This window comes from Bombus vancouverensis, chromosome 1 (genome assembly GCF_051014615.1).
Source record: "Bombus vancouverensis nearcticus chromosome 1, iyBomVanc1_principal, whole genome shotgun sequence".
Lineage (NCBI taxonomy): Eukaryota > Metazoa > Arthropoda > Insecta > Hymenoptera > Apidae > Bombus > Bombus vancouverensis.
The window spans coordinates 12,012,496-12,035,829 of NC_134911.1; the positions used below are offsets into that span (position 1 = coordinate 12,012,496).

Genomic DNA, 23,334 nt, shown 5'->3' on the forward strand with positions numbered 1-23,334 from the left:
GGTCGAAACAGGGACTTATGAAAGCGTAGGTAACCGCGATTTTAACCCAAAAAGATAAAAAAGGAAGAGGTTGCTCGTTCGAGAGAGTTCATCGTGCGTTCGTCTTCTCGTTCGTTTCCTTTTACATTCCTAATATAACCAACGACGAAGATTTATCTCTCTATCGGATGAAATCCAAACGGAGAAATATTTGATTCCGTAGCCCTCTCGTGCCCGGAATCTCAAAGGTCTCGCGGATCCCCAGGAATTCGTTTGGTCTGTGCGCAGTGAAAGCAAGAAAGTTCTTTCTCCCTGTTTGCCAGGCTCTCCTCTCTTTGCTCGTGTCTGTCCTCTATCCTTCCTCCTTCGATGTTGGGACGACTCGCGAGAGAGAGAGAGAGAGAGAGAGAGAGAGAGAGAAGGACGAAGGCTCTCTTAATCGATACTGTTTTCTTCGAAGGAGATTGCGCGTTCGCCGAAGGTTAGACGCCGGCCGGCGTAGGAGCGCCGCGACGCGACGACCGATACCTTTTTCCTTTTCGCAACGAGCTTTCGACCCTGTGTTCTGCGTCTCTCTTCGCATACTGCGCTATCCTCCTCTTCGTTATTTTTCTCGCTCTCTAGCTGCCGTAGCTGCCGGCTCCTCCCTTGACGAAGGTCAAGACACACGAAATCTCCATTTGCCCGAGGTCGTAGCGCGGCACCTTCGAATTTCGTTGGGGGACCTTCCGAGAATCGACGAGACCGAGTCCATCGCGCTAGTCCTCCTTCGATCGAACAACGAGCACGAACACCGTTGCCTCTCGGGTTTCTCACTTTTTTATGACCGACCTTCGCGTATATCGCTAACGAGGTGGTCTTGTGACAACTGTACGAGTAGGTGGTCGAGCTTCTGCCAGCTCGAGGTTACGCTCACAGTCTTAGGACAAATCTCTGGTCCATGATTTTTCGAATGTTGCTCGTTGCTTGACGAATAAAACGTTGCTTTAGAATTCATCGATCGATAAATCGAGCGGAATAGTAGATAACGAAGACAGAAATCGTTTTTATTCAACGAACGTATGTTCGATCTCGTTTCATTTCGGAGCGGAGAGGATGTCTGTAAGCGCTTGGTTTTAGCGCCTGACTTCGGGCAACCCGCCATGCACCGGCGTTTGACGAGTAGCGGTCGCCAGCTCCGTTCTTGGAAGGATAATTGCGATTAATGTGGGAAATTATTAATTGTAGTAAGTAAGGAATAGTTTTTTAAACAATACTACGACGAACGATGGTAAATGCGCTCATCTAACAATAAGACCAACTCCGAACTCCCGCGTATCTCAACCGCATCTCTTTCACGCGCAGTCAACTTCGTACATTGTTAGCCTACATCGGCATTCCTCCAATCTATTCTCACTCATCGATACCTTGGAATAAATATGTATCGCTTCGTTATCATTTCGTTAAAATTGTAAGCAACTCGTTCGTGTATTAGAGATGTCTAGAGCCCACAGGCGCCTAATTTCGCGGTGTCTATAAACTTTCGATCGACCTACACGTCCGAGACAGTCAGAACAAGGATCAAAGACTATTCAATCGATGAAATTCTCTCGTTTCGTTCCGCTGTTTCCTGGATATCCGTCCATCCACAGAGTGTGCGAGATACGTATCGCGGATCTCGATAGAAGCTGATAACGCGAGAACACGAGCTCGCGGCTCGGTTTCGTGAGAAATCTTGGCGTTCTCCACCGGCAGACGGTAACTCTCACGCGGATGAATAAATTGTTTCGTATTCGAGTTTTTCTCACGTAGCGGAGGCATACCGGCGTACGCGATCGTCGAAAACCGGCCGCCACGACGAGAACGAGACGAATCGTCCGCATACATATGAGGAATCGACAATGAGTTTCCGAGAAACGCGGACTTCAACATAAATTTCCGAGAGGCTTCGTTCCATTTCGACGACTTTCTCCGTACCCTTCTTATTCCTGCCCCCTTTGGCCATTCATTCGTCCAACATCGTATTATCGGCTCTCTCTTTTCTTTCTTTTCCTGTCTTTCGGCTAGCCAATAGAACACACACACACATATAGAAAGTTACGTGCTGGAAAAATGTCCCACGATGTCTTTTTTCTTTTTCCCAGGACCCGGTGCGTGCTTTATAGCACAACACATTTTTTCCCGAAAAGACCTACCCCAAGGTTCCTGGAATCGATGGGCCCCTCGAGTACGCCCGTCCCTTTTCCTCCCGAAGGCCCTTTTCTCGTTTCTCCAGCGTTCTTTGCCGTTTCCTCCTTGCCTATCTTTCGCTGCATTCGAGGGAGAAACACCAGACACGTTTTCAGAAGAAATTTTTACCCACTGTTTAAATCTTTCTTCGCGTATCGTGGAAAAGTCAAAGATAGAAAAAATAGAGAAAGAAATATGTACTTGGCCAGGCAGAGTGGTTTTACTTTCTTAGGAAACAGAGGATGGATCGTGTTCCACAGTTCGAAGAATTCGAAAGCCATAGATTCGTGACCTTTCTTTCTCATTTCCTTCGAACAGCTTCTTACACTTGCTATGCGATAAGGTGAATTATATTGCTAGATATGACAAACGATGGTAGCCGAAGATTCATACAGATTGGTCGAATTATCTGAATTCGGACGATATAACGTCAAATAATTTGAAGCTTGAAAGGATACGAGGACGAAGAAAAATGCGAAGAACGCGACAAACTTGTCTCTTTATTTGACTTTTCCAGCTTCGAAACTACGTAACTTCAAAAATATCGCTTGCCACGGTATGAAAATACTATTTACATCGGACCTTTTTTACTACTGGCTCTTTTATATTAAAATATTCCGTTTTGGTCATAAACCGACATCGAGATAACAAAAATTCAGCCAAATGTATTCCTGATCTTTTTCCTACGTATTTCAAGTTAAATAACTTCACACTGGTACAGTGTTGAGGTTATCCGATAGAGGAACGCGTGGATCAATTTGTCAAATAGAAATATACATTGAAGTAAGTATAATTATAAATTACAGGTGTAATGTATGCCAATCCACTATAACACTGTTACACTACGATAAAAGGTCATAGGAAGCACCACGTTGGTGCATTTACAACAAAGGACATTACGAAAGAATTAACCTTGGTGTGTAACTCTAGCTGAAAGTTACAACAAACAGCAATAAGAACCTATTTATAGCACTTTTGTTTGTAAACCTTATAACCCAAAATTATATTCATATTCAAGGATACAGTAATAAGAACCTCTCCTTTTCTTTTTTTGACTTCACTAAATCCTATTTTCTTCGTAACGACGATGTCCGGGTCACGGGTATACAAAACAAAAAGATGTAGAGTTCTCCTACAGGTAATTACTTCAACATAAAGCGATATCGATACTTTGTCATTGGGCGGGTCGCTACCAATACTTGGAATATTTACAACATCGATCAGCTATCGTAGATTTTCCATTGTAAAAATACCGATATTCGTCCATCTGCCGAAACTTGTGCGCAATGGATCGTTCGATTCCTTTGACATCGTTGGCGAAGGGAAGATGGAGATCCATTTTCAAGGGTAAAACTCTCCGGTCCGTAGTACCGGTAAAATTCCCACGCGTCGTTCCGTTCGTGCTGCTTGTGTGCCGCACCAGGGTAAGAGGGTAGTCATAATATTTAAGATAATCCTAGGCAGGAAGGTAAAGCCGTCTCCGTGTTTCTCAACGGCTGTTCGTCTCTCTCTCTCTCTCTCTCTCTCACTGCTCTCTCGAACGTGTCTCTCGCACGTTCCACGGGAGAGAAACAGGGGAATTTATGGTCGGGAATTAATGGCATCGCGCGCGAGCGCAGCGGCGTGGCCCGAGAAAAATTTCGTCGGGACGCGCTTCATCGTCCCGGCTAAATTGTTCGAGGCGCAAATTGCGGCGTAAATTTGACGCACGGCTACTAAACTCGCCGATTTAGAAGCTGTCCATTTTCCCCCCTTTTTTATCCCTCGCTTCGCTCCTTTTCCACCGGTCGATTCGAGTCGCCACTCGTTAAACTTCTGGTCTCGAGAGAAATAAAGGAAACGAGGAGAAACGAGGAAAGATCGCGGCTCTCTGATTTTCTGTGTATGCCTATTTCTTTCTTTTTTTTTTTTTTGCTTCTTTCTTCTGGTTTTTGGTGGCGGAGAGAATACTCGTACAAAAGACACACGGACGAGCGTGGTCGACTCGGCGCCTGCATTTACATTTTCGAAAGGAGCATCCGCCTTTCCGAGAACCGGCACAGGTCACGCGGCGCTCCTATTCCACGCTGTCGATGTATCTGCTTTCCGAAAAAATCCTCCGATGTTTCTTCTCCTGCGTCGTTTCAGGAGCCTTTCTATCAAGGTCCGCGTTACGCTCCAAAACGGATTTACAACTCTCGCATCCATTAAACTAGGTATAGGTTTTTCATAAATACAGAAAGTCCCTAACAAACGGCGGGAAAAAGAAGGTTGTTCGTAAATTTTATTCGTTGATATCGTAACGTATGCAGCGAAACATAAATTGAACGATTAGTGCACTCTGAAGGTGTGTACCGGCGAATGCAGAGTTCTTGCGGTTCGTGGGTCACGCGATCGCAGATTGGATTGCGCGTAGGTAAGTGAGTCTCGCGAGAGGACAGGATGGCGCGAAAGGAAGCAGACAGCGAGCACGAGGTAGAAGTGGAACGTTTCGAGGTATCCTCGGAAGAAATTCCAAGCCCAGTTTGGACCTGCAAAAGCCAAGAAACCGCGCGCTCGCGCGCCCCCACGTTTCGGAGCGGCGCTCTGCCCTCTTTCCCTCCTTCTCGCGCTCCGCTTTCCGCTTCTTCTTGTCGCGCCTCCGCGCCTAAGGCTTGCCTCTATCGGCAAGGCTGCGATTGGTCCGTGGGTCCAGTCATTCACAGAAAACACAGAATGCAGACGGTCACGTGACTCGTGGTGGTCCAGGGGACCCCGAAGAAGAGAGAGGAAGAGGGCCGAGGGGGTGGTGCGCTCGCTATGGCGCCAGGCGGTTCACCGCCTTTACCATTCCCCTTTCGCCCCCTCTTACACCAGGCCAGAGGGGGATGCAAGTTGAAGCATCGACGCAGGTTTCCCCAGCGATGTCGACGAACCTTCGTCGAACGAAACAGCCTACACGTCTCGTTGTTCCTGTTGGGAATTTTTGGTCCAGGCAACAGGTGCCATTTTTAACTCTACTTGATCGACACGAGACAGCGAGCGATTCTTTGCTCCTTACCGTACAAAGAAAGAGAGATACTCGTTAATTTTGAAATTTCAATATTCGATAATATTCTCTCTCCGTCTTTCTTTCTCTCTCTCCTTTTCCCTCTATTGTACGTGGAAAATTTTAGAAACAAAAAAAATAAAATAGAGATAAGAACACGTCAAAGATCTCGAAGACAAGACTATTTACAGGCAAGGAGATAATGATAAATGAGATAATTCCGAGGCAGGTTACCGAAACCTGGAACAGAGATAAAGGAAGCAAAGAAAAAAGAAGCCAGGGACGACAAGAAACAAACGGCGAGATCGTTCGTAGCCATCGCGTAGAAAAGAACCGACCGGGGTGGTTCTCACCCCCTCGTGCGTTTCGGGCACTGTGTCGGTGGCCCGATTCTCGGAAGGACCTCATTTGTTGCTCAGTGCTATATATCTCATTCGGGAGCCTCTGCTCGTATATCCTTCTCTTTCCCTTTTCCCTTTCTCTGTTGTTGCCCAGCCCGGGAAGAGAGAACCTCTCGAGATGCTGGGAATAAGTGCATGCTTTTACGAAAACGGACTCCGTTTGCCAGCGGCCCACTGTCGATGTATGCGTGGAGTCGGTGTTCCAACACCGATCGCCCCCTTCGTTCCTTTTCGTTTCGTACCGATACAGGCCACGGTCAACGACGCGCGAGAGGGTCGAACGCGTGTTTTTTTCCTTTCCTCTCCTTTCTTTTTTTTTCTTTTCTTCTTTTCTTTACCCTCGAAAAATCTGAGCGTGAGAACGCAGATAAAAGTGTCGAAGGAACTGCGATAAAGCAGCGGATGCCTTTGCCGTTAATCGTACGAAAGGTGCACCGTTGATTGCTTCCCTGCTGCTAGGGGCACCATTTCAAAAGACGACAAACTTGCGGTGATTTTTGGACGTTCTTTTTGTGAACGACGCCGAAAATTCCGAGACACTGCTTGACCGAGCGAACCTAAAGTTTCCTGAAGAGAATGTTTTAAACGATGAAGGATAATTGACCGATACTTGGTTCTTTACCGTTAAAACGGTTAGTTAAAACGGACGAGTATAAAAATCAAAGAATGATCGTTTTCAGCGAGGTATTTTTCGCTAAGACGCGTTCCTTTACTTCTTCTCATTGACACGGTTAGGCGACTAGAGTGCGAAAATTCGGTCGGTAGACCAATTAAAATTGTAGTCAACTCATCCCAGGAACTTCGCTTTTGTCAAAGTTTTGTTCTTTCTTACGCCTCGGCGGCATCGTTCAGCATGGGAACCGCTGGTTTGAATAAACACAGACTTCACGTTCGCCACCAGCGGAATTTCTACTCGCAGCGGAGAGCGTTAGGTAACTGATCTGACTAATTCCGTTTCAATTTCTCCGAGTATCGGTGTTTAACCAAGCATCTTTCGGGGCCCGTGATCCCGTAGCAAACAGAGTAGACAGGAAACGTTCCTCTAATCGGTACACTGTCCAAGAATATACACAGGTATGTAAAATCATAAGACACTCGTAGAGTGAAAAAGAAGAGAATTCGAGGAGCGTACGAGAGGACGAAAACGGGAGAAGCGATGAAAACGGCTGACGGTCGAATCAGCTTCGATTCAAGGAATAGCTTTATGCATAGCGGAGAGTCCTTGGTTCGTCCATAGAAGAACGTCACGGAATTAAGAGGAAGAGGCTGGAAGAAACCGAGGAGGAGGAAGAAGAACGTTGCCGGCGCAGAATTCAAAGGACTAGGTGAGCGAGGTAAACAAAATATTCCTACAGGTCGGTGTATGCCACACAGAAACCTGTAGCGACTTCTTACGTGTGTGTCTCGTCACATACACGCGGGAGAGGAAAGAAGACGAATAACAGGGTGAGGCGAAGAATCGTAAGAAGAAGACGAAGAGGACGAAGAAGAACGAAGGTGTATAGAGAAGGGAGAGCCCTCGGTAAGGGCGAGGAGTCGGGCGAGAAGAGAAGCAACTACGAAGGCATTCGGTGGCGCCGCGCTCGCGTCCAACCGAGCGACCAAGCGAACGGCCGAGCGAGTGAAAAGGGCGAGAAGGTAGCGCGCAGAGGGTGAGGAGCACGAGGAGAGGAGGCAGTGCACGCGGTTGAAAGGTGGGAGAGACTCTTTCTCGGTCCCGGGAGAGGTAAAGGGCCCCAAAGATGGGCCCTGGTGGCGCGATAGTGACGATCAACGCTGGTGGTGGTTACGGTGGTAGTGGTGGTGGTGGTGGTGGTGGTGGTGGTGGTGGTGGTGGTGGAGGAGGTGGTGGTGATGATGGTGGTGGTAACGGTGGTGGTGGCGGCAATGGTGGTGCTAGTGATGTTAGTGATGCTGCTGTTGCTGTCGGTGGTAGTAGTGGTGACGGCACACAAGGGTAGAGAGACGAAGGTGGGAGAGGGAAAAAGAGGGAAGGCGGAGGCAGAGGTGAGAGGGAAAGGGCGGGGGTCGTGGAATGCGGCCGTGGTCCCGGTATATACGCGCCAGTCGGCTATGCCAGGGTATTTGTGTATTTATGTGGAACACAGGAGAACCTCGACGATGGGAAAGACAGAGAGGTCGTGACGTTCTCTCTCGGACGAGAGAAGAGGACGGAGGAGAGCCAATGGCCAGCCAAGGTGTGCTGCCCTTTTGGTACGAGGGAGTGAGTAGGTAGGTACCCGAGCACCCGGCTATGCAGTAAGAACACCAGGAACCAAACGACAACCACCGTCCCACCACCTACCGCACTTCTATCCTTTTCTCTCCTCCTTTTCTCGTTCCGAGGTTCCTCGAAATTCCATCGCGGAGTTCCACGTCCCGCGTGGAACGTCCGGAAAGGTGCTCCGTTCGTGGAACTTGAGGGATCACCGTCCCTTGGCACACGCTCTTCGATCGACCGATAGATCGGTTACGTTGTTCGTTATCGTGCTAGGACTATTCGATGGGTAAATCGTAACAAAGGTTTGCATGTATCTCTACGTAGCTAGCTAACGTTTGAAAATTTCGAAACACGTCCTTCTAGTTTCACCCGGTTTACTCTCGGTTTACGTGGCGAATTATTTTCGTTCAACTAGCTGGAAACACAGAAGGAGCACGCGGTGGAATTTTTCCCGCCTTCTTCCCTGATCTTTCCTCTCTTGTTACCAGGAACGACGGACGCGACACGAGTGGCCGGCACGTGAGAGAATGTCGTCAATGCGATGTGGCAGCGGTTTCAAGAGGCAGCGCGGAGGCCAAGGGCCGCGAGAGGAGGAGGAACGAACGAAACAGGGAGGGAAATGCCTGACTTGGAATCATCGTGGGCACACTGGACGCGCTCGAGTACGAATCTCGAATACCGACCGGCGAAGCAATCGCAGGGACTGCAGCCCCGGTATTCGAACCACGTGGCCATCCACTAACTACGACCTGACTCGCACGCTCGCGATCGCGTTGACAGAACGTCCGAAGGGTCAACGTATCACCGAGAATCGCGACTTTCTTCCCATACAGAAACGCTTGTAATTTGGCAATTGTTGCATCGGTAGGATGCAAATCGGACGATCCATTGGTATGCCGCGACCGGTGTGCGAAAGTCAAGTCTCTCGGCCAGAGTTTCTTCCTTCTGTCTTATCTCGGAAGGTCTCGCGAGCGAGCGCATTCCTCTGAAATTGGAGCCCGTTACGAGGGGAAAAAATACGATCTGCCGGCGAATTCTCGGATCAACGTTTCTACCCATCTTAGCAGAGTTTCGTGCGTTCCGTTTCGGACGAAGTCAATTAACGGATGTTGGACGCGATTTAAGCGAAAACCACGAAAAGGCTGCATCGGACGCTAAATCGACTCGCGACACCACGAACAACCACGGTGCATCGAACGACGCTGAAATTCACAAAAAAAATCCATCGCAGTATCGAGACTACCTTTTTCCTTCTGTTCGATCGAACACACACCGCCCCTTTGACAGATTCCAAAATCCCGGTGTCGCGCGTCTCTGCAAAAAGAGAAAAGAGGAAGCGTCGTTTTTCTCCCTTTCCCCTGGCAATCAGCGGTTCGACGACGCAACGTACACGCACGCACGTCGCGACGTACACCCACTCGTAGGTCCTAACGTTCGCTACGCAACGCACGCACACACGCTTAGAAAGAAGCACGCCGCCCTCTTCGTCTTCGGATGGGTACGGGCGGCCAGAGATCGCGCGCTGTCGAGTCTCGCAGCATCTCAGGCGGTCCAGTGGCGTCGCTGCCCTCCCCACCCCCCCGCGACAGCTACAGTTTTTCGGTGGTGGGATAGCGCGTGTACAGTGTATGTACACTCGTGATCCTCGCTGGAACGGGTATATGTGTGAGCACGCTGGGGTATTAGGTGTACGAGGCCGCACGCGCGCCTGTATGCCCGACAGAGGGCAACAGAAGGGCGAGAAGCGAGGAGCAAAGGGGGAGGCGTCGCGCCGTGGGAACCGAGGAAAACGTTTCCCGCATACCACCCCTCCCTTCGGGCTCTCCCGCCCCCTCCAAACGCCAACACATCCACGCACCATCTACGTACGTACACACGTAGGTACGCGCGCGTGTCCGAAGCAGGGCCACACTAAGAAGGTACGCGAGACGAACGTGGGACCACGTGACCGGCCCGTAACTTCACAGCGTACACTCCTCTCTTTTTCTCTCGTTCTCTCTCTCTCTCTCTCTCTCTCATTCTCTCTCACTCTCTCTCTCTCTCTCTCTCCTTCTCCCCGTTCAATCCACATCGCCTTCTCCGCACACAGTTCGCCCTATCTTTCTCTCGACCTCTTTCTTTCTCTCCAAGCAACACGCACACATACACACATACGCGCGCACACTAATCTCTTTCCCTTTCTCTATCTCTGTCGTTCTTGAAAACGCGCTCTCGCGACGCTCGCACTCTCTCCCTCCCCCTTCTTCTTCCTACGATCCTTATTCGAACGACGACGCAGTTGCGCGTACCTACCGCGGGAGCAACTGCGTCGTAGGCTTCTCCCGAGAAAGAGATCCGTGTATTCGCATCGCTTCCTTGTCCGGCGAACGTCGCGACACCGAGAGAGAAAGACCGCAACGGCCCGACTGACCCGAGACGCTGATCTACATACGCGACTACTCTGCCAAAGAATGTCGAAGAAATCGTGAAACCACGACACCGGCGTGTATACGCTGCCAGGAGGAAAAGAGAGGGAAAGAATGTGTCACGCTTTGCGTCACAGGCGCGCGCACCGCGCATACCGCTTTTCTACCGACCAGTGTTGGTTCCTTTTTTCACGTTTTTTTCTTTTTTTCGCTCTGCTTTTTTCGTTTTTTCTCTAGTTTTTCTTTGCTAGTTAGGTGGTAAAAGCGTTTGCAAATGAAGCGGTCGGTAAGAACACTTACCGGAAATGGTGAAATCGCGTGCAGCGTGGATAGAGCTTAACTGGACTTACCTGAAATCAGAGAGAACGATTATTATTGAGTGCAATTATAAGCTATTACGAGATACAGCTACCATAAGAGTATTAGCTTCGTACTTTGAATTTAAATTTGTAACTCGAAGCTTGATATTTCGATTTCGCGGTAATAATTTAGACGCGATGCACGACGCTCGAAATGCACGATAGATGCACTGTCCAATTTTTATTTACCATTTGCAATCTTTTTCTCTAAATTTCAATTTTATCGTAGTTACGTACCTAAGTACGAAGCGTAATATGTCGAAGCGCAAAGTAACGGGTTACTCGGTTGCAGTGTACTACGTATAGCATACTATAAATTATACAACATATCGATAGTTGTGCGACCAACAGTTGATAAAGCGATCTTTTTAATCGCGCAGGACAAAATATTAAAAAAGACAAAGTGTGATGACATAAATACCTATAGTATCCTATCTGTCGATACGCGTTTCAGTTACAGGACGCAGTGAAATTTATAGAGAACGCTAGCCTAAATTTCGATATGCCTTGCGGGCACAGTTGGATCCCAGCGTTTGATATCACCAATATCTGGTTGGACAGCGCGATTCAACCGCAAAAGGTCAATCGTTGTCCTAACGATAAACGAACCGTACACATATATATTCCAGCGTATACTATAATTTATTTGGTCGATGAACCGCGTAATTGCGTTGAACAGGCTGCGATTAAAAATAGGTCGATGCGATTAATAAGTCATAAATTACTGCCAATTTTGTTTATTTCCAAATTTCCTATGGCAAAGGATCAGCGTCGTTCGCCTTATAAAACGTTTCCAAGATACTAAAACATTAAACCTCCATGGACAAGATCGAAATGTCGTTCAGTACATTTTGTATTCCTATTGAAAATTTTTCTCAATTTTCTTAATTTTTTAAAAGCCTAGGACAGTATGGAAGTATTAATTTCGAATAGAAATCATCAAACTCTTCTCGTGTGAAAAAATATTAGACCCACAAAAAGAGCGGAATATTGAAAAAGCAAGTTCATTCTATTACATTTTTATAAAATACTCGGCTACTCGAGAGCACGATGAAGTTATTCCAGGAGATTATCCTTCATTCGAGCCGTACATTAACGATTTTGCATCCCTTCACGGGCGTCCTGTGGACGGTTGCACAGGTAGAAGCCGAAAAGAATCGGAGAACCGGGCACAGGTACGGAACGACGTAAACGAGGAGATGGGCACAAGTACCAGGTAGGTACGCGTCGAACGTGGAAATTTGAGACTGACACGAGCAAATGAAACGCGGGGGCCCGAGGCCGGAAAGCCATAGAGAGCACACGTTCCTCTTTCTTCTCTTTTTCTACTCTTTCTCTATCTCTCTCTTTCTCTCTGCCTGGTGTCTCGTGAAACTCGATTATTTTGTACGAAGCGAAGGCGGGATTCGCGCTTCTGTACCGGTTTCGAGTCGGACGCCTCGCAGGTCGCGCCGCTACGGTTCGGCGTGTTAATTAATCTCGTTAAGGCTCCAACTGACAGCCGCGTCCAACGAATAGACGAGCCATGTTCGACAGTAGCTCCTAGCCGATCAACTTTTACGCTCTAAACCGAAGGACCCGTGATTTGTTTCATTCATTTCGCATTTTCACCTATATTCCCGTGCAATCAAAATACCACGACTATGTTCGGAGCTGTGATATTTCAAATTTTTGCATAAACTTTAACGAAAGATCGGGAGATTAACGAGTTTTGTGATATTCTTACTAGAAAATAAGACAATTATTCAAAGAAATATAGGAATAGTTGCTTAGTTCATATACGTATGCTGAAAGAAAAAAAAAAGAAAACAAACAGAATCGAAACGATCGATACCAACGAACACAACGCGCGTATCGTTCGCGCGCGAAAACGATAACGTACGGGGGAGGCTTAGACCGCGGAATCAAGTGAATTCGTCCGATTCGGACCACTTACAAGAGCGTATCTCTCTGCCTGCTAGCTAGATATGGGATTTCAGCTGGAAAGGTGAGAAAAGAAACTCGACGAACGAGGGAAGAGGAGTAGAGAAAAAACGGGGAGGAGAAAAAGAGAGGGTACGTTTGGAAGGACGGAAAGAGAGAGAAAATAGGAGATAGAAGGGGCAAAGGGGGATACAGTGAGAAGGACGCGGTCCAGATGAAAGAGGCCCAAGGGAGGTCGCCGCCCTTCCAGGAACCCTTATAAACTTGGACCTGATCTTCGTTGCACGCACACGCGTACTATCCACTAGAATAATTCTTGTATACAGTCAGAAACGAGCATAATATACAAACACGGATATATACACATAAAAGGCACACACCAGTTGAAAAAAGGACGGGCAAACACGAACACGCGCGTCTCCCACTGCGTTTTTCGTAGATTCTTAGATCTTTTCCACGATAAGCGGAGCTTTCGTCTCCGCAGGTGCCGCGTGGGAAGCTACCCCGGAGCACATTCACACATGTGTGGCAAACCGCGAGCGAGACGAGAAAATTTTTGCGCTTTACCTTGAGGCCGGAGCGAAGAAAATTTGCCCGATCGTTTCACGCGTGCGCGCCAGCGCGTGATTACACGTTCCGGTGAAACGCGGCAGAGTCGCGAGTACGTGGTTCCACGAAGGGGAATAAGAAGCTCGCGAAGCTTGGCAAGACTATAACGAGCGAGAACGAGCGAACGAGTTATTTTAATTACGAATATCGTATTCGTTGACGAGCATCCAGTTTATCGAGTTCCCTCCCTTTTGTAACCAGCCTCATTGCGGTGAAGAAAAGATACGCGTGCGTGTACGTGTAATTGTTTCTTCCTCTCGGAGCTTTCCATCCGGGAACGATATAATCGGATATTAAAGAAACTCGGGGGTAACAGATGTCTTTCCGCGGATACGCTTCTCAGGGCATCGTCGCGTAATTAGAATCCGGCGGGGCAAAGGGAAAAAATGAATTTCGCGAAAGAGAATTTAAATTACAAGCGTGGCGATGACAGGTATTCCGCGAGAGAAACAGAAACGGCTGGCTGCGGAAAGAAAGAGAGAAACGTTTCTTGTCTCGACCTGGCAACCTGCGATTATTGTATTATAAACGACGAAACGGGTAAGACGACCGACTACTCGGAGGGTGTGAGAGAGAAAGAGAGAGAGAGAGGGAGCAGAAAGGAGAATGAGAAATATAGTCGGACGGAACGAATTTTCGTAAAACGACTTTAAATCATGAAGCAAGGTCGAGCAGGAGCGCGAAGACCGCTCGGAAAACGCGCGCGGCGTCGAAAGCCACGCTTCGCTCGTCATCGGACATGAGCAACGAGGAGTAAAGTAATCACCGACAAAATTGGTTGACGAGATAGTCAGATTGGCCGCTGGCCACTTGGCTGCTCGATTGTCCAGACACGCCCTCGGCGAAATGAAATTTGATTTTGTCGGGCAATTTCGCGCCCAAATCAACCACCCCTTACTGAGACAGAGGAAAGAGTGTCTCACGCCCGAATGCTGCTATACCGTTGCGCGAGGTACGAGCAGAGAGAGAGAGAGAGAGAGAGAGAAGAGAGTTAGAGAGAAGCATGGTGTAAATGCAGCCAACTAAAGGGAATGTTAGAAGGAGAAATGGGAGGAAAGAGACTAAGAGTAAGGAAGAGAGAGAAGAGGAGAGTCCCATAACCTTGTTAAGAGCCGCACCCTCGTGGTATTGGCCTCATTGAACGCTTAGAGGCATCTTTCCAAGTGTCGAGTGGTCTCTCAAAAGTTCAAAGGGTAGAAGGTGGGTAAGGGGTTCCGTGTGCATTCGGGGAACAACATTACGAACGATCGTCTTTCGGGCCTGTGAAAACCGTCTTTTACCCTCTCACGTCCCCGATAGGGTATGAATGCCGTGGCACCGCGAGAGGTCCTCATTTTCTCCGTACGATGTCGTAGTACGGAGAGGGAGAGGGAGAAGAGGAGAGGGGAGAGGGAAGGAGAGAGAGAGAGAGAGAGAGAGAGAGCGAGAGCCGATAATCAACGTTCCCTTTCTCGCGGTCGCGAACTGGAAAAACTCTGTGAAATACTAAGAACGAAGTGGGACAAGGGGAGAGAAAGAGAAAGAGAGAGAAAGAGAGAGAGGGAGAGAGAAGAAAAAATTTCCACGGGAAACAGCCGCGGCGCAAACAATCTTGATTACATGAAAATGTTCGGTGATTCGATTACAGTGAGTGTACTTACGCGAGGAGACGCGCGCGCTTCGCACTATATAGTCCGTGTAATTCAATTTCTTTAAAGTAATTACTTGTTGCTTCTACCCGTGGAAGTTAGTTTCCGGTTGAAAATCAATGGCGCATCCACGCCGGCAGCTTTCTCATTATGCGCTGAAAGCGTCTCTGCGAACGCGATCGATTAAGGTGGCATCCGACTGTCGAGGCAAGAACACGCGACATTTCACGGGACGGTTCGTGTTTCTCCTTCGAGAGCTGTCCGATCGACGGTATACGTGTATCCCAATTTCTCGATATCTCGCGTGTAATCGTTCAACGTCGTGTTTCGTTTCGTTTGGTTTCGTTTTGGCACCGACACGGCAGAAGAAAATAATTTCGAGAACCGTAGAGAGTCGTTAAAGTGCGAGGAGGAGGAACGGTCGGTAAGGTAAACGGTAAAGTCAGAGCCGCCATTGATACGCAGACGTTATGAACGTACGAACACGCGCTGCAGCCTGGAAACCGAGTTTACGGCCTTCTTGCCGACTTCCTTTCGTAAATACCACGTTGTTTCTAATGGAGAAACGGAAAACCAGTACGAAATATCGTAGATAACCGTGCCAAGGACAGAGTGATTTGTGTCGATTATTTGTGGAGTATGACGAGAAGTAGGTACGTGTTGTTTCTCCACGCCATCTTGCCGTTCGGTTTCATATTTAATCTACATTCTAAAACCGGCTAACAACGTCTAACGTTTGTAAATTACGAAATACAGTTGGCCAAAGATACCATCGAGATCATTTTTGTCGGGGTTAATAGAAAAATATTTATCTAATTTTCCTTTCAACAATCCTCACTTGTATCAGGCTAGAATATGATACACTATCGATAGGCGAATTTTTCTATAAAATCGACGTACCAACTGAAACGTTGGAAAAGTCAAAAAGCAAACCGAGTAAACCCGATAAAGTAAAGCAACTATATGACAAGATGAAAAACCAAAGACAGCAACGAGGAAACGCCAGGCTTTATAATATCGTCTAGTCAGCCGGGCAGATATTTTCGACCAGACTTCGTAGAATCGTCCAGTTTCTCAACGAGTTTACGGCGCCATCGTTCATTCCATTTACTCGGGCGCGACTACTGGCTGGCTAGTCGATCGTGCAACTGTGTATATCTCTAACAAAGAGTAGGTACTTATAATAACAGAAAGATCATTCGACGAAACGATCTCGAAGAAGACTCGTCGAATAAAGTTGTAGCTCTAACGAATCTCTAAGCGCGGTACGAGTTGTTTCCCTTATTTGCCTTTATCCGCGGACGCGGTTGCCATACTCGAGCGAGCGTGCAAAATTCTGCGCTCTTAAAATAACTTGGTACAAAAGAAGCCGTCGTAGAAGACGTAGATGTATCTCAGTCTTTGCCGGGGAAAATGCGCTGCCAGCGTATTCCGTATGAATCGGAGGATCGCAACAGAACCTGAATACATAGTCGCACGCAATCGGACAATGACGTATACGGTATGCTGTTTTCTCTCTCTCTGTAGAGCTGTTTCGCCTACAGTCGTCACACTGCAGGCGGATTTGCATCGGCTACCGGATGTTTACAATCTGCCACTTGACGGCGACCCGCCGCGCTGTCCGTTACGCACATCGCGGCGCGTTTATCGTATAAATTTTTCGAGCTGGTGATTTCAATCGGAACCATCGTTCCTCCGCCATGAGCAACGCGTCTGTTAAAGATTTCGTTCGGTAAAGGTTCAATGTAGACGAGCGACTCTTTCTTACGCGCTTTCCCAACTTTTTCGAATTCGTAACAAATTTATTTCGAGCACGTTTTATTTTCACACGCGCCTAGAGAGATGCGTGCAGAGATGTAAAGAAATCGAGAGAAGACTAGCGATTGGATGGCAGAGAAGAGACTCTGCTTGATCCATTCGTCTACACGACTGCCGGATTTCGTTCGATCCGTCTCGATCTCGCAAGTAATTTCGATCGTAGCGAATCATTGAAGAAAAAATTTACAAATCTTTTCAGCTTCTCACAATACAGGTATATGTAATTTTTCGACAATTTTTACCTATCCTAGGCACGACCACTTTTTCGTGCACATCTTCGCATAATCTAACGTTACTGAAACGCTCGTACAAAATTCTCTCGTCTCTGTATGCAGATCGCGACTGCATTCTCGCGATGCGATCATCATGAATCTTCGAGTGAAAAGTCGTCGACACGAGAAAGAAAAACTCGATCTCGCACGCCCCACCCTGTACACCATCCTACATTTTCGTAATCACGCTGACAGAGCTTTTAGAGTAACGATCGCGGGCGAGGGTTGCGAACGGGTTCAACGAACCCTTGTTTCTGAATTGCGGCGCCATAGCGACCCCTAAATCACGGCTGGCCATGGCGAATCGCCGCTATCGGTACTCTATCTTTCGTACAGGCCATGGAGGCGGGCTGCGTGCACGCATCGCATTTTGCATCCACGCGTGTGTAGCCGGTCGCGCGGACATGATACTGTATGTGCGTGCAGTTGCGTGCCTGGCACGGACTGCGGGAGCGGACCACGCACTCTTTTCGATAGTCGCACACCAAAACAAACCCCCGTGAGTCTGCCGCCAGACTCTGTGATCGCCTGTACACGCCTACCCCGTTAGTTTGTCTCCGACTCGTGCTTATCGGTCAAATTTCTCATATCCTTGCGTTCTTCATGCTTGTCGCTTCATTTTCTAGGTGTTTGCGCAACGAATTTGGGATGTCGAAAAATTTGAAATGTACAATGACGACGTAATTTGAAGTTTCGTTGGAGCAACTCTTTCGGTGGTAGATACACCGAATGAATCGGATGTGGATGATTGCGTTATAGGTACACGTTTGTAGCTCGATAATTCGAATAATAATTCAGTTTTCTGCGAGAATGTAGTTTTCTGAGAATTATCGGCGACTGTAACCGGGGAACGATGTAAAACGTATATTTAGAAGCGAAACTGGAATGGCGTAATCGTGGAATGGTACGCTATTTCGGTCGAAGATTAATTCGCCGCAATAACGAGACGATGTGACCTTTCCGATCGGTATTCCTCCTTTTTTTCGTGCTCTTTCCTTTTAGGAGGCACGAACGACGCACGGGGTCGCTTTTAGAACGAGCGAGCACAAGGACTTCGTGCAAGGACGCTGGTTGTGTCGGCCAATTTTTGCGGCGGCGCACGCGAAATTTACGACGCGCCGTTGAATATTACACCGAAGGTGAATATTTCACGGGCGGTCCAAGTTCAAAGAAAACGTCGTCACCGGCGCTACGAAACGTCGGCGTATCTTAAATCGGTCGTGAAAGGAGGAAGGTCCGGGGTTTCTTCTCCCCCTCTCGGTTCTCTATATCTGCATTAGAATTTGCCTGCGAAGAGAGTACCTGTGTTTTACGACTTTTCGTGGATCGTTTGGTCGACGTCGAACGAAAACGACACACACGGGCGGCGGGTGAACGCGTGTGCGAGGCGGCGCCGCAGTTCGCCGTTGTGTCCTCACCTAGATGCCGACGTAACACGACGTCGACGCACAAAGACGACGGGGCCAAGAGAACGCGGCGGCAAAGCTCGAGACTCGATAGACGACGTTAACCGAACAAGAGGGTTGAGAATCAATTAGACGGCGAGTCACCGGAAGCAAGACATGTATGCTTCCTGGCGCGCACGTCATAGCCCATTGTTCCAAGACGAGAGACTTCATCTTCTTGACATACGAGCCACCTGCACCCTCGTTGGGTTTCCTTCGAACTTACTGTGTCTCTGCGCCGACATCGACGACAAAGACGCGAGGAAACGTAGCTGCTGCCGACAATATTTACTTTGCTGCTAATCGTGCCTGTGAAACGAGGAACAAGCTGCCTCCAGACACCGATAACGCGCCATCCACGCGGTAATTTGAAGAAACAAATAAGAAGATACGAGAAAATGATGGTAATTTGTGGATCGTAGATGATTGGTTCTCGGGGAACCGATGAATCATCGAAAAATCCTCGTAGTGACGCGATCTTGATATACGATGGAAACTCCGGTCGCCATTGAGGTGCCACGATTTATTTATTAGCGGTCGTGCGGATCCCTTAAACGGTTCGATGACCGAGCGATCGTATCGCCGTTTCTGACAAATTATAAATCGTAACGAGCCGATGAAAGATCCGCGGCGCCTACACGCGGAAGGAGTGGGACGCGTACACGCGTGTTTCAACCGCGAAGAAACGCAAAGCAGCCTCATTAAGATCGAGACACGTGAGCCATAAACGAGTACGCTCCGTTTTACCTACGTCATGTAGGCGTTTTGTTGGCACGCCGCTTCGAAATACGATTTTTTTCTTTATTTCATTCTCGATTTTATTCACAAGACGAGAATAATTGTCTCAAGTGGTGGAGGTCTCGCGCGAAAAATTCCTCGTACGTGCCATCTTGATTCTCATTTTCCTTTTTGTATCTCTACCTTGTGTTTTATTTCTCTCTTTCTCTCTCTCTCTCTCTTTCTCAGCGTCGAACTAGATGACGTTTGTCACGAAATAAAGTGCCTGTACGGCGTATCACTTGACAACAACTCGTGGAAAAATCAACCCTTAACGCATGCTCGCGTACAGAGAAGCTGCCCACGCGACCGCACAAAACAATGGCGCAACGTGAAAGTACAATTATGGTAGCAGCCAAATGCGATTCGCCCACCTGACTGCGTTCCACACCTTGCACGCTTTTAGCCTGTTTGTCGCTTTCAGCCTTTGTTGTTTATCGCCACCGATAGCTATTAACGCTCGCCATTATCGACATTTAGCGTTTCCTCGGACACGAATTATTGTAATTTCTTTGTCAAGCGATATAACGTGCGACGGAAGAATGTACCTTTTCAATCATCCGCGTGATTTCACTTTTATCAAAACATTTTATCAAAATCGTGACCGCACGTATCTACCGACGTGTAAAGAGAAATCTCTGCGTGTATCCATAGCAGTAAGTACCTACCGAATTCTCTCGTCAATTAGTTAAACGCTCCTGTTCGTTCTTCCCCCGGTTCACGACGAGTACCTCGATTGTTTCGGTCCGCAATTCGAAACGCGTTATCGACGTAGAAGCTGGAATTGTTTCGTACAAACCCGAGGGTTCGATAACGGAGCGGACGTCGCCAGCCGAATTAGAATGGGGACGCGAGAGAGAGAGAGAGAGAGAGAGAGAGAGAGAGAGAGCGCGAACGAACGAGAGAGATAGATAGATAGAGAGAGAGAGAGAGAGAGACCAGGACAAAGAAGGAGACACGATAACTATTCTATCACAGATTTCAATATTTTAGGCTCGATCTAGCTTTTCGCGTACTAATTTACTTTCGCAACATCGACTTTTCCGCGGCGGCAGCCATCAATCTCCATTACAGCTTCCGACAGCCATCGCTCTCGGGCACACCCCTTCTGCATTCGCCCTTAAGCACGTAATATCGTTACCCATTTTTGCATCCACCGTCGACACGCTTTCACCAACCGTCGTGCATCATCTCTGTCGATGCTTTTTCGCGTGAAACGTTGAAACGTTTGAGAAAGAAAGCGAACAAAATTTGAGAAACGGATAAAGAAGGAGAAGAGGAGGAGAAAAGGTGCGATGACCCCCTTCCCTTGTTAGAAAGTTCGCAGACAGGTTGGTTCGAGCACGACCGGCCCAGGTATCTTTAACTTTCCGTCGACGCGTTCTTCAACGTCCCGAACAAACAATCTTGCCACGCATTGAAATGAAAATCAGTGCAGGCAGTTGCGTCGATCTTCCTCGGCCGATAAAGTAGTTGTACCAGTTTCCTTGAAACCCTCGACTGGTCGCGACAGGTCGAACCGTGAATACCAGACACGCTGCCCCATAACGAATGCCCGTAATTTTATTTGCGCGAGCGTTCGTGACGGTAGAAGGGAAAAAAGAAATTAATACGTTAAAAAGGACAGCGAAAAAGTAAACGATGATCGAGCGAACCGTTTTAGGAAAAAGGAAGAGCGAACGCAGATAAAATGCGATTTATAGACAGGAAGAATCCCTTGCGGAAGGAAACGGATGCAGCGGACACTGACATTCGTTTACCACTTTAGCTGATGGCAAGCAACGTACTACCGGGATGAGAGTTCTAATTACAGGAAAATGCAAATACTTGCAACGGAACGGCCAAGTGGTAAACTGGTAATTACGAGTACTAGAAGCTATTTCTTAGACATTGCATATGGAACTAGGCAACGCGTTATTGCTTCGCCGACCGATATTACCTAGTTTCTTCTTTCCTCCGACAAATGGTCGTCGACGGGAGTTCGTAGCATAACTAAACACTTTTTCGTATGAACAATGACCTTTAAGTGGAGTATTTCTCATTGGAAGAATTTAATGACACCAAGTTAGTCCTCGTTTCATACGTATAAACGTCCGGGTCGTTTACTATCCTTTCACCGGCGTATGTATTAATTAAATTTACAAGAAGGTAGAATCTCAGAGCGTGAATATCAACAACTCGATCAATCGTCGTCCAATTAAAATATCTTTAAACAAAAAGCTGGCGGGTAAAAATTCATTCATAAATTAACGCTCGAGAAACGGGTCACGTACCTTTTTTCTACGTAGTAATTACTTGCGCAACGTTTCTCTCGATGTACGCGTGCATACTCTCGACGTCCCTGGCGTTAAAATTATAAAACGTATGTTGTATCTAACAAGTCAATTGCATTGTATACGAGATCGACGCGATTTAAAAGCAAACCCACTCAACCTATAACCGCTCAAAAGAAAAAGACGAGATTAGTAGATGGCACAATTACAAGTTCATCGAACGGAACTACAGATACAGTTTAGGCAATTTCTTCCCAAGTCATCGTATAACCGAACTGTCTCAGACCCCATTAAGCCGGTTAATCAAAAGGTCCAAGTGGTAAAGATCTCCACGAAACGATCGACGACGGTTCCACGGCGACGAGAAAGAAATTCTATCATCAATTAGCTTACCTCGTAGGTCTCTGGTATCGTGGATTCGTTTCAAATCCTGAATCACGCACGACGTCGTCGGATGAGAAGGTTGAAACGACCGAAGAAAACGCGGACGGTGCATAATCCTCGGTTGAAAGAGCTCGAGTCGAGTTCGTAGTCGGCGATCGATCGGGAGACGAGGTCGATGGGTTCACGTTGGTCGAAGGGAAATCGTTCGTATCGATATCGATACGTACGCGAGTATTTTTAGGGGGCTCCGTGACGCGGCAACGCGATTCTCACGTGTCTCTAACCCGGGCCGCCATCTTGCTCGTCCACCATGCGAAGTGAGATCTCCCCACCACTGGTCGTCGCCCCTCTTCCAACGTTGGCGAAGCAAACTTTTTGATACGCCAATTGCCGTCGTTTGCCCGCGTCTCGGTGAAAAACAAGCCTTTTTTTACGTCGTTACGATCGATTATTATCGATAGATTGCACAGATCGAAGAGCGCATACGCGAGTCTCTCGGTAGACAAATCGATTAATTTCACTTTCCATTTCGCAATTCCATTCATACGAACGCACGATTAACGTTCGATTCACGAGAAATAGCCGACTCGCTTTCGTAAGTTTATTCGTCGCAAGAGAATCGACACTGGTAACAATAAATTCCAAGATAAATTTAAAGTACACAGTTTTTACGATTTTTCTGTACCTTCCAATTATGTGTGCTCGATCAATACGATTCCCAAACGGCTAATATATAACGCGTCTTAATAGGTTGGCATGAAATTGTTACAATACATTGTAGAAGTTAAACAGATGGAAAAGTTTTGTATGAACCTGTGCTAGAAATTTATCTAGAGTTACCTATGGAGTAATGTTGTACGATAGTTTTTACTTTCGTACATCGTCTACGTAGGTGCCTGATAATAGTAACGGATTAACCGATTAAGAGAATTCTTAACCATTAACCAGTAATAATAATAATAATAAGAAAGCAATTGTTATTTCCATAGCAATATATTGAAGCAATAATTCTATTATCAACAGAGCGGCGGGACAAAAGAAGTCGAGTAATGAATTCTATAATAAATTATTTACATACGATATGAACTTTATACGAACGTTTTCCATCTGTTTAAGCTTCGGAATACGCTGTATCAATTTGGCAGTAAGCTATTCTCCAATATTTTCCCCTCGATCGTCCTTTGACGCGATACACACATACACACGTGCGCGGTAAAATATATACACACAGAGAGAAAGACACAGAGTGTAGAGTCGCGCGAATCTCCAATTCAGATAAAAACGATACAGTCGGGGACGAGGACGGTGGTTTCGAGATATACGCCAGGAATCATCACGAGAGCCAAGCCTCGGTCTGTGATAGCTTTCTATAACGCACGAGAAGCGGAGCGTCCCGTTCGAGCTAACGCGTGAATTGCAAAACGTTGCATCATTTTAATATCGTGCAGGATGGTTTAGTTTCGCATACGTAGGCCGATGAGTCACGTTGTTACTCTCGGTACGTTATCACGGTTCGCGCTATGCAGATTTCGGACGTCCGGTACCACGTGGCCCTCGATGGCACAACCTTGGTGATATAGTTCTCTCTATTGCCAATTCGATCGTTCGAACAACTCGAAAGCAAA

The 23,334-nt window shown here is 47.4% G+C and overlaps 1 protein-coding gene across 6 annotated transcripts in view; it reads right to left on the bottom strand.

The window, feature by feature from the left end:
* Positions 1 to 23,334, bottom strand: part of LOC117153597 (serine/threonine-protein phosphatase 4 regulatory subunit 1) — a 145,768-nt gene that overhangs the window by 69,249 nt on the left and 53,185 nt on the right. For 2 of the 6 annotated variants that reach the window (XM_076619455.1, XM_076619440.1), the window contains exon 1: positions 21,719 to 22,133. The exons of the other annotated variants lie outside the window; for them this stretch is intronic. Coding sequence is in view for 1 of the 2 variants with exons in the window: in XM_076619440.1 (XP_076475555.1) it covers positions 21,719 to 21,821 (103 nt within the window). In the remaining variant the exon portion in view is untranslated. Of the gene's footprint in view, positions 1 to 21,718; positions 22,134 to 23,334 lie in introns of those variants that run through there. 6 annotated transcript variants of the gene reach the window in all.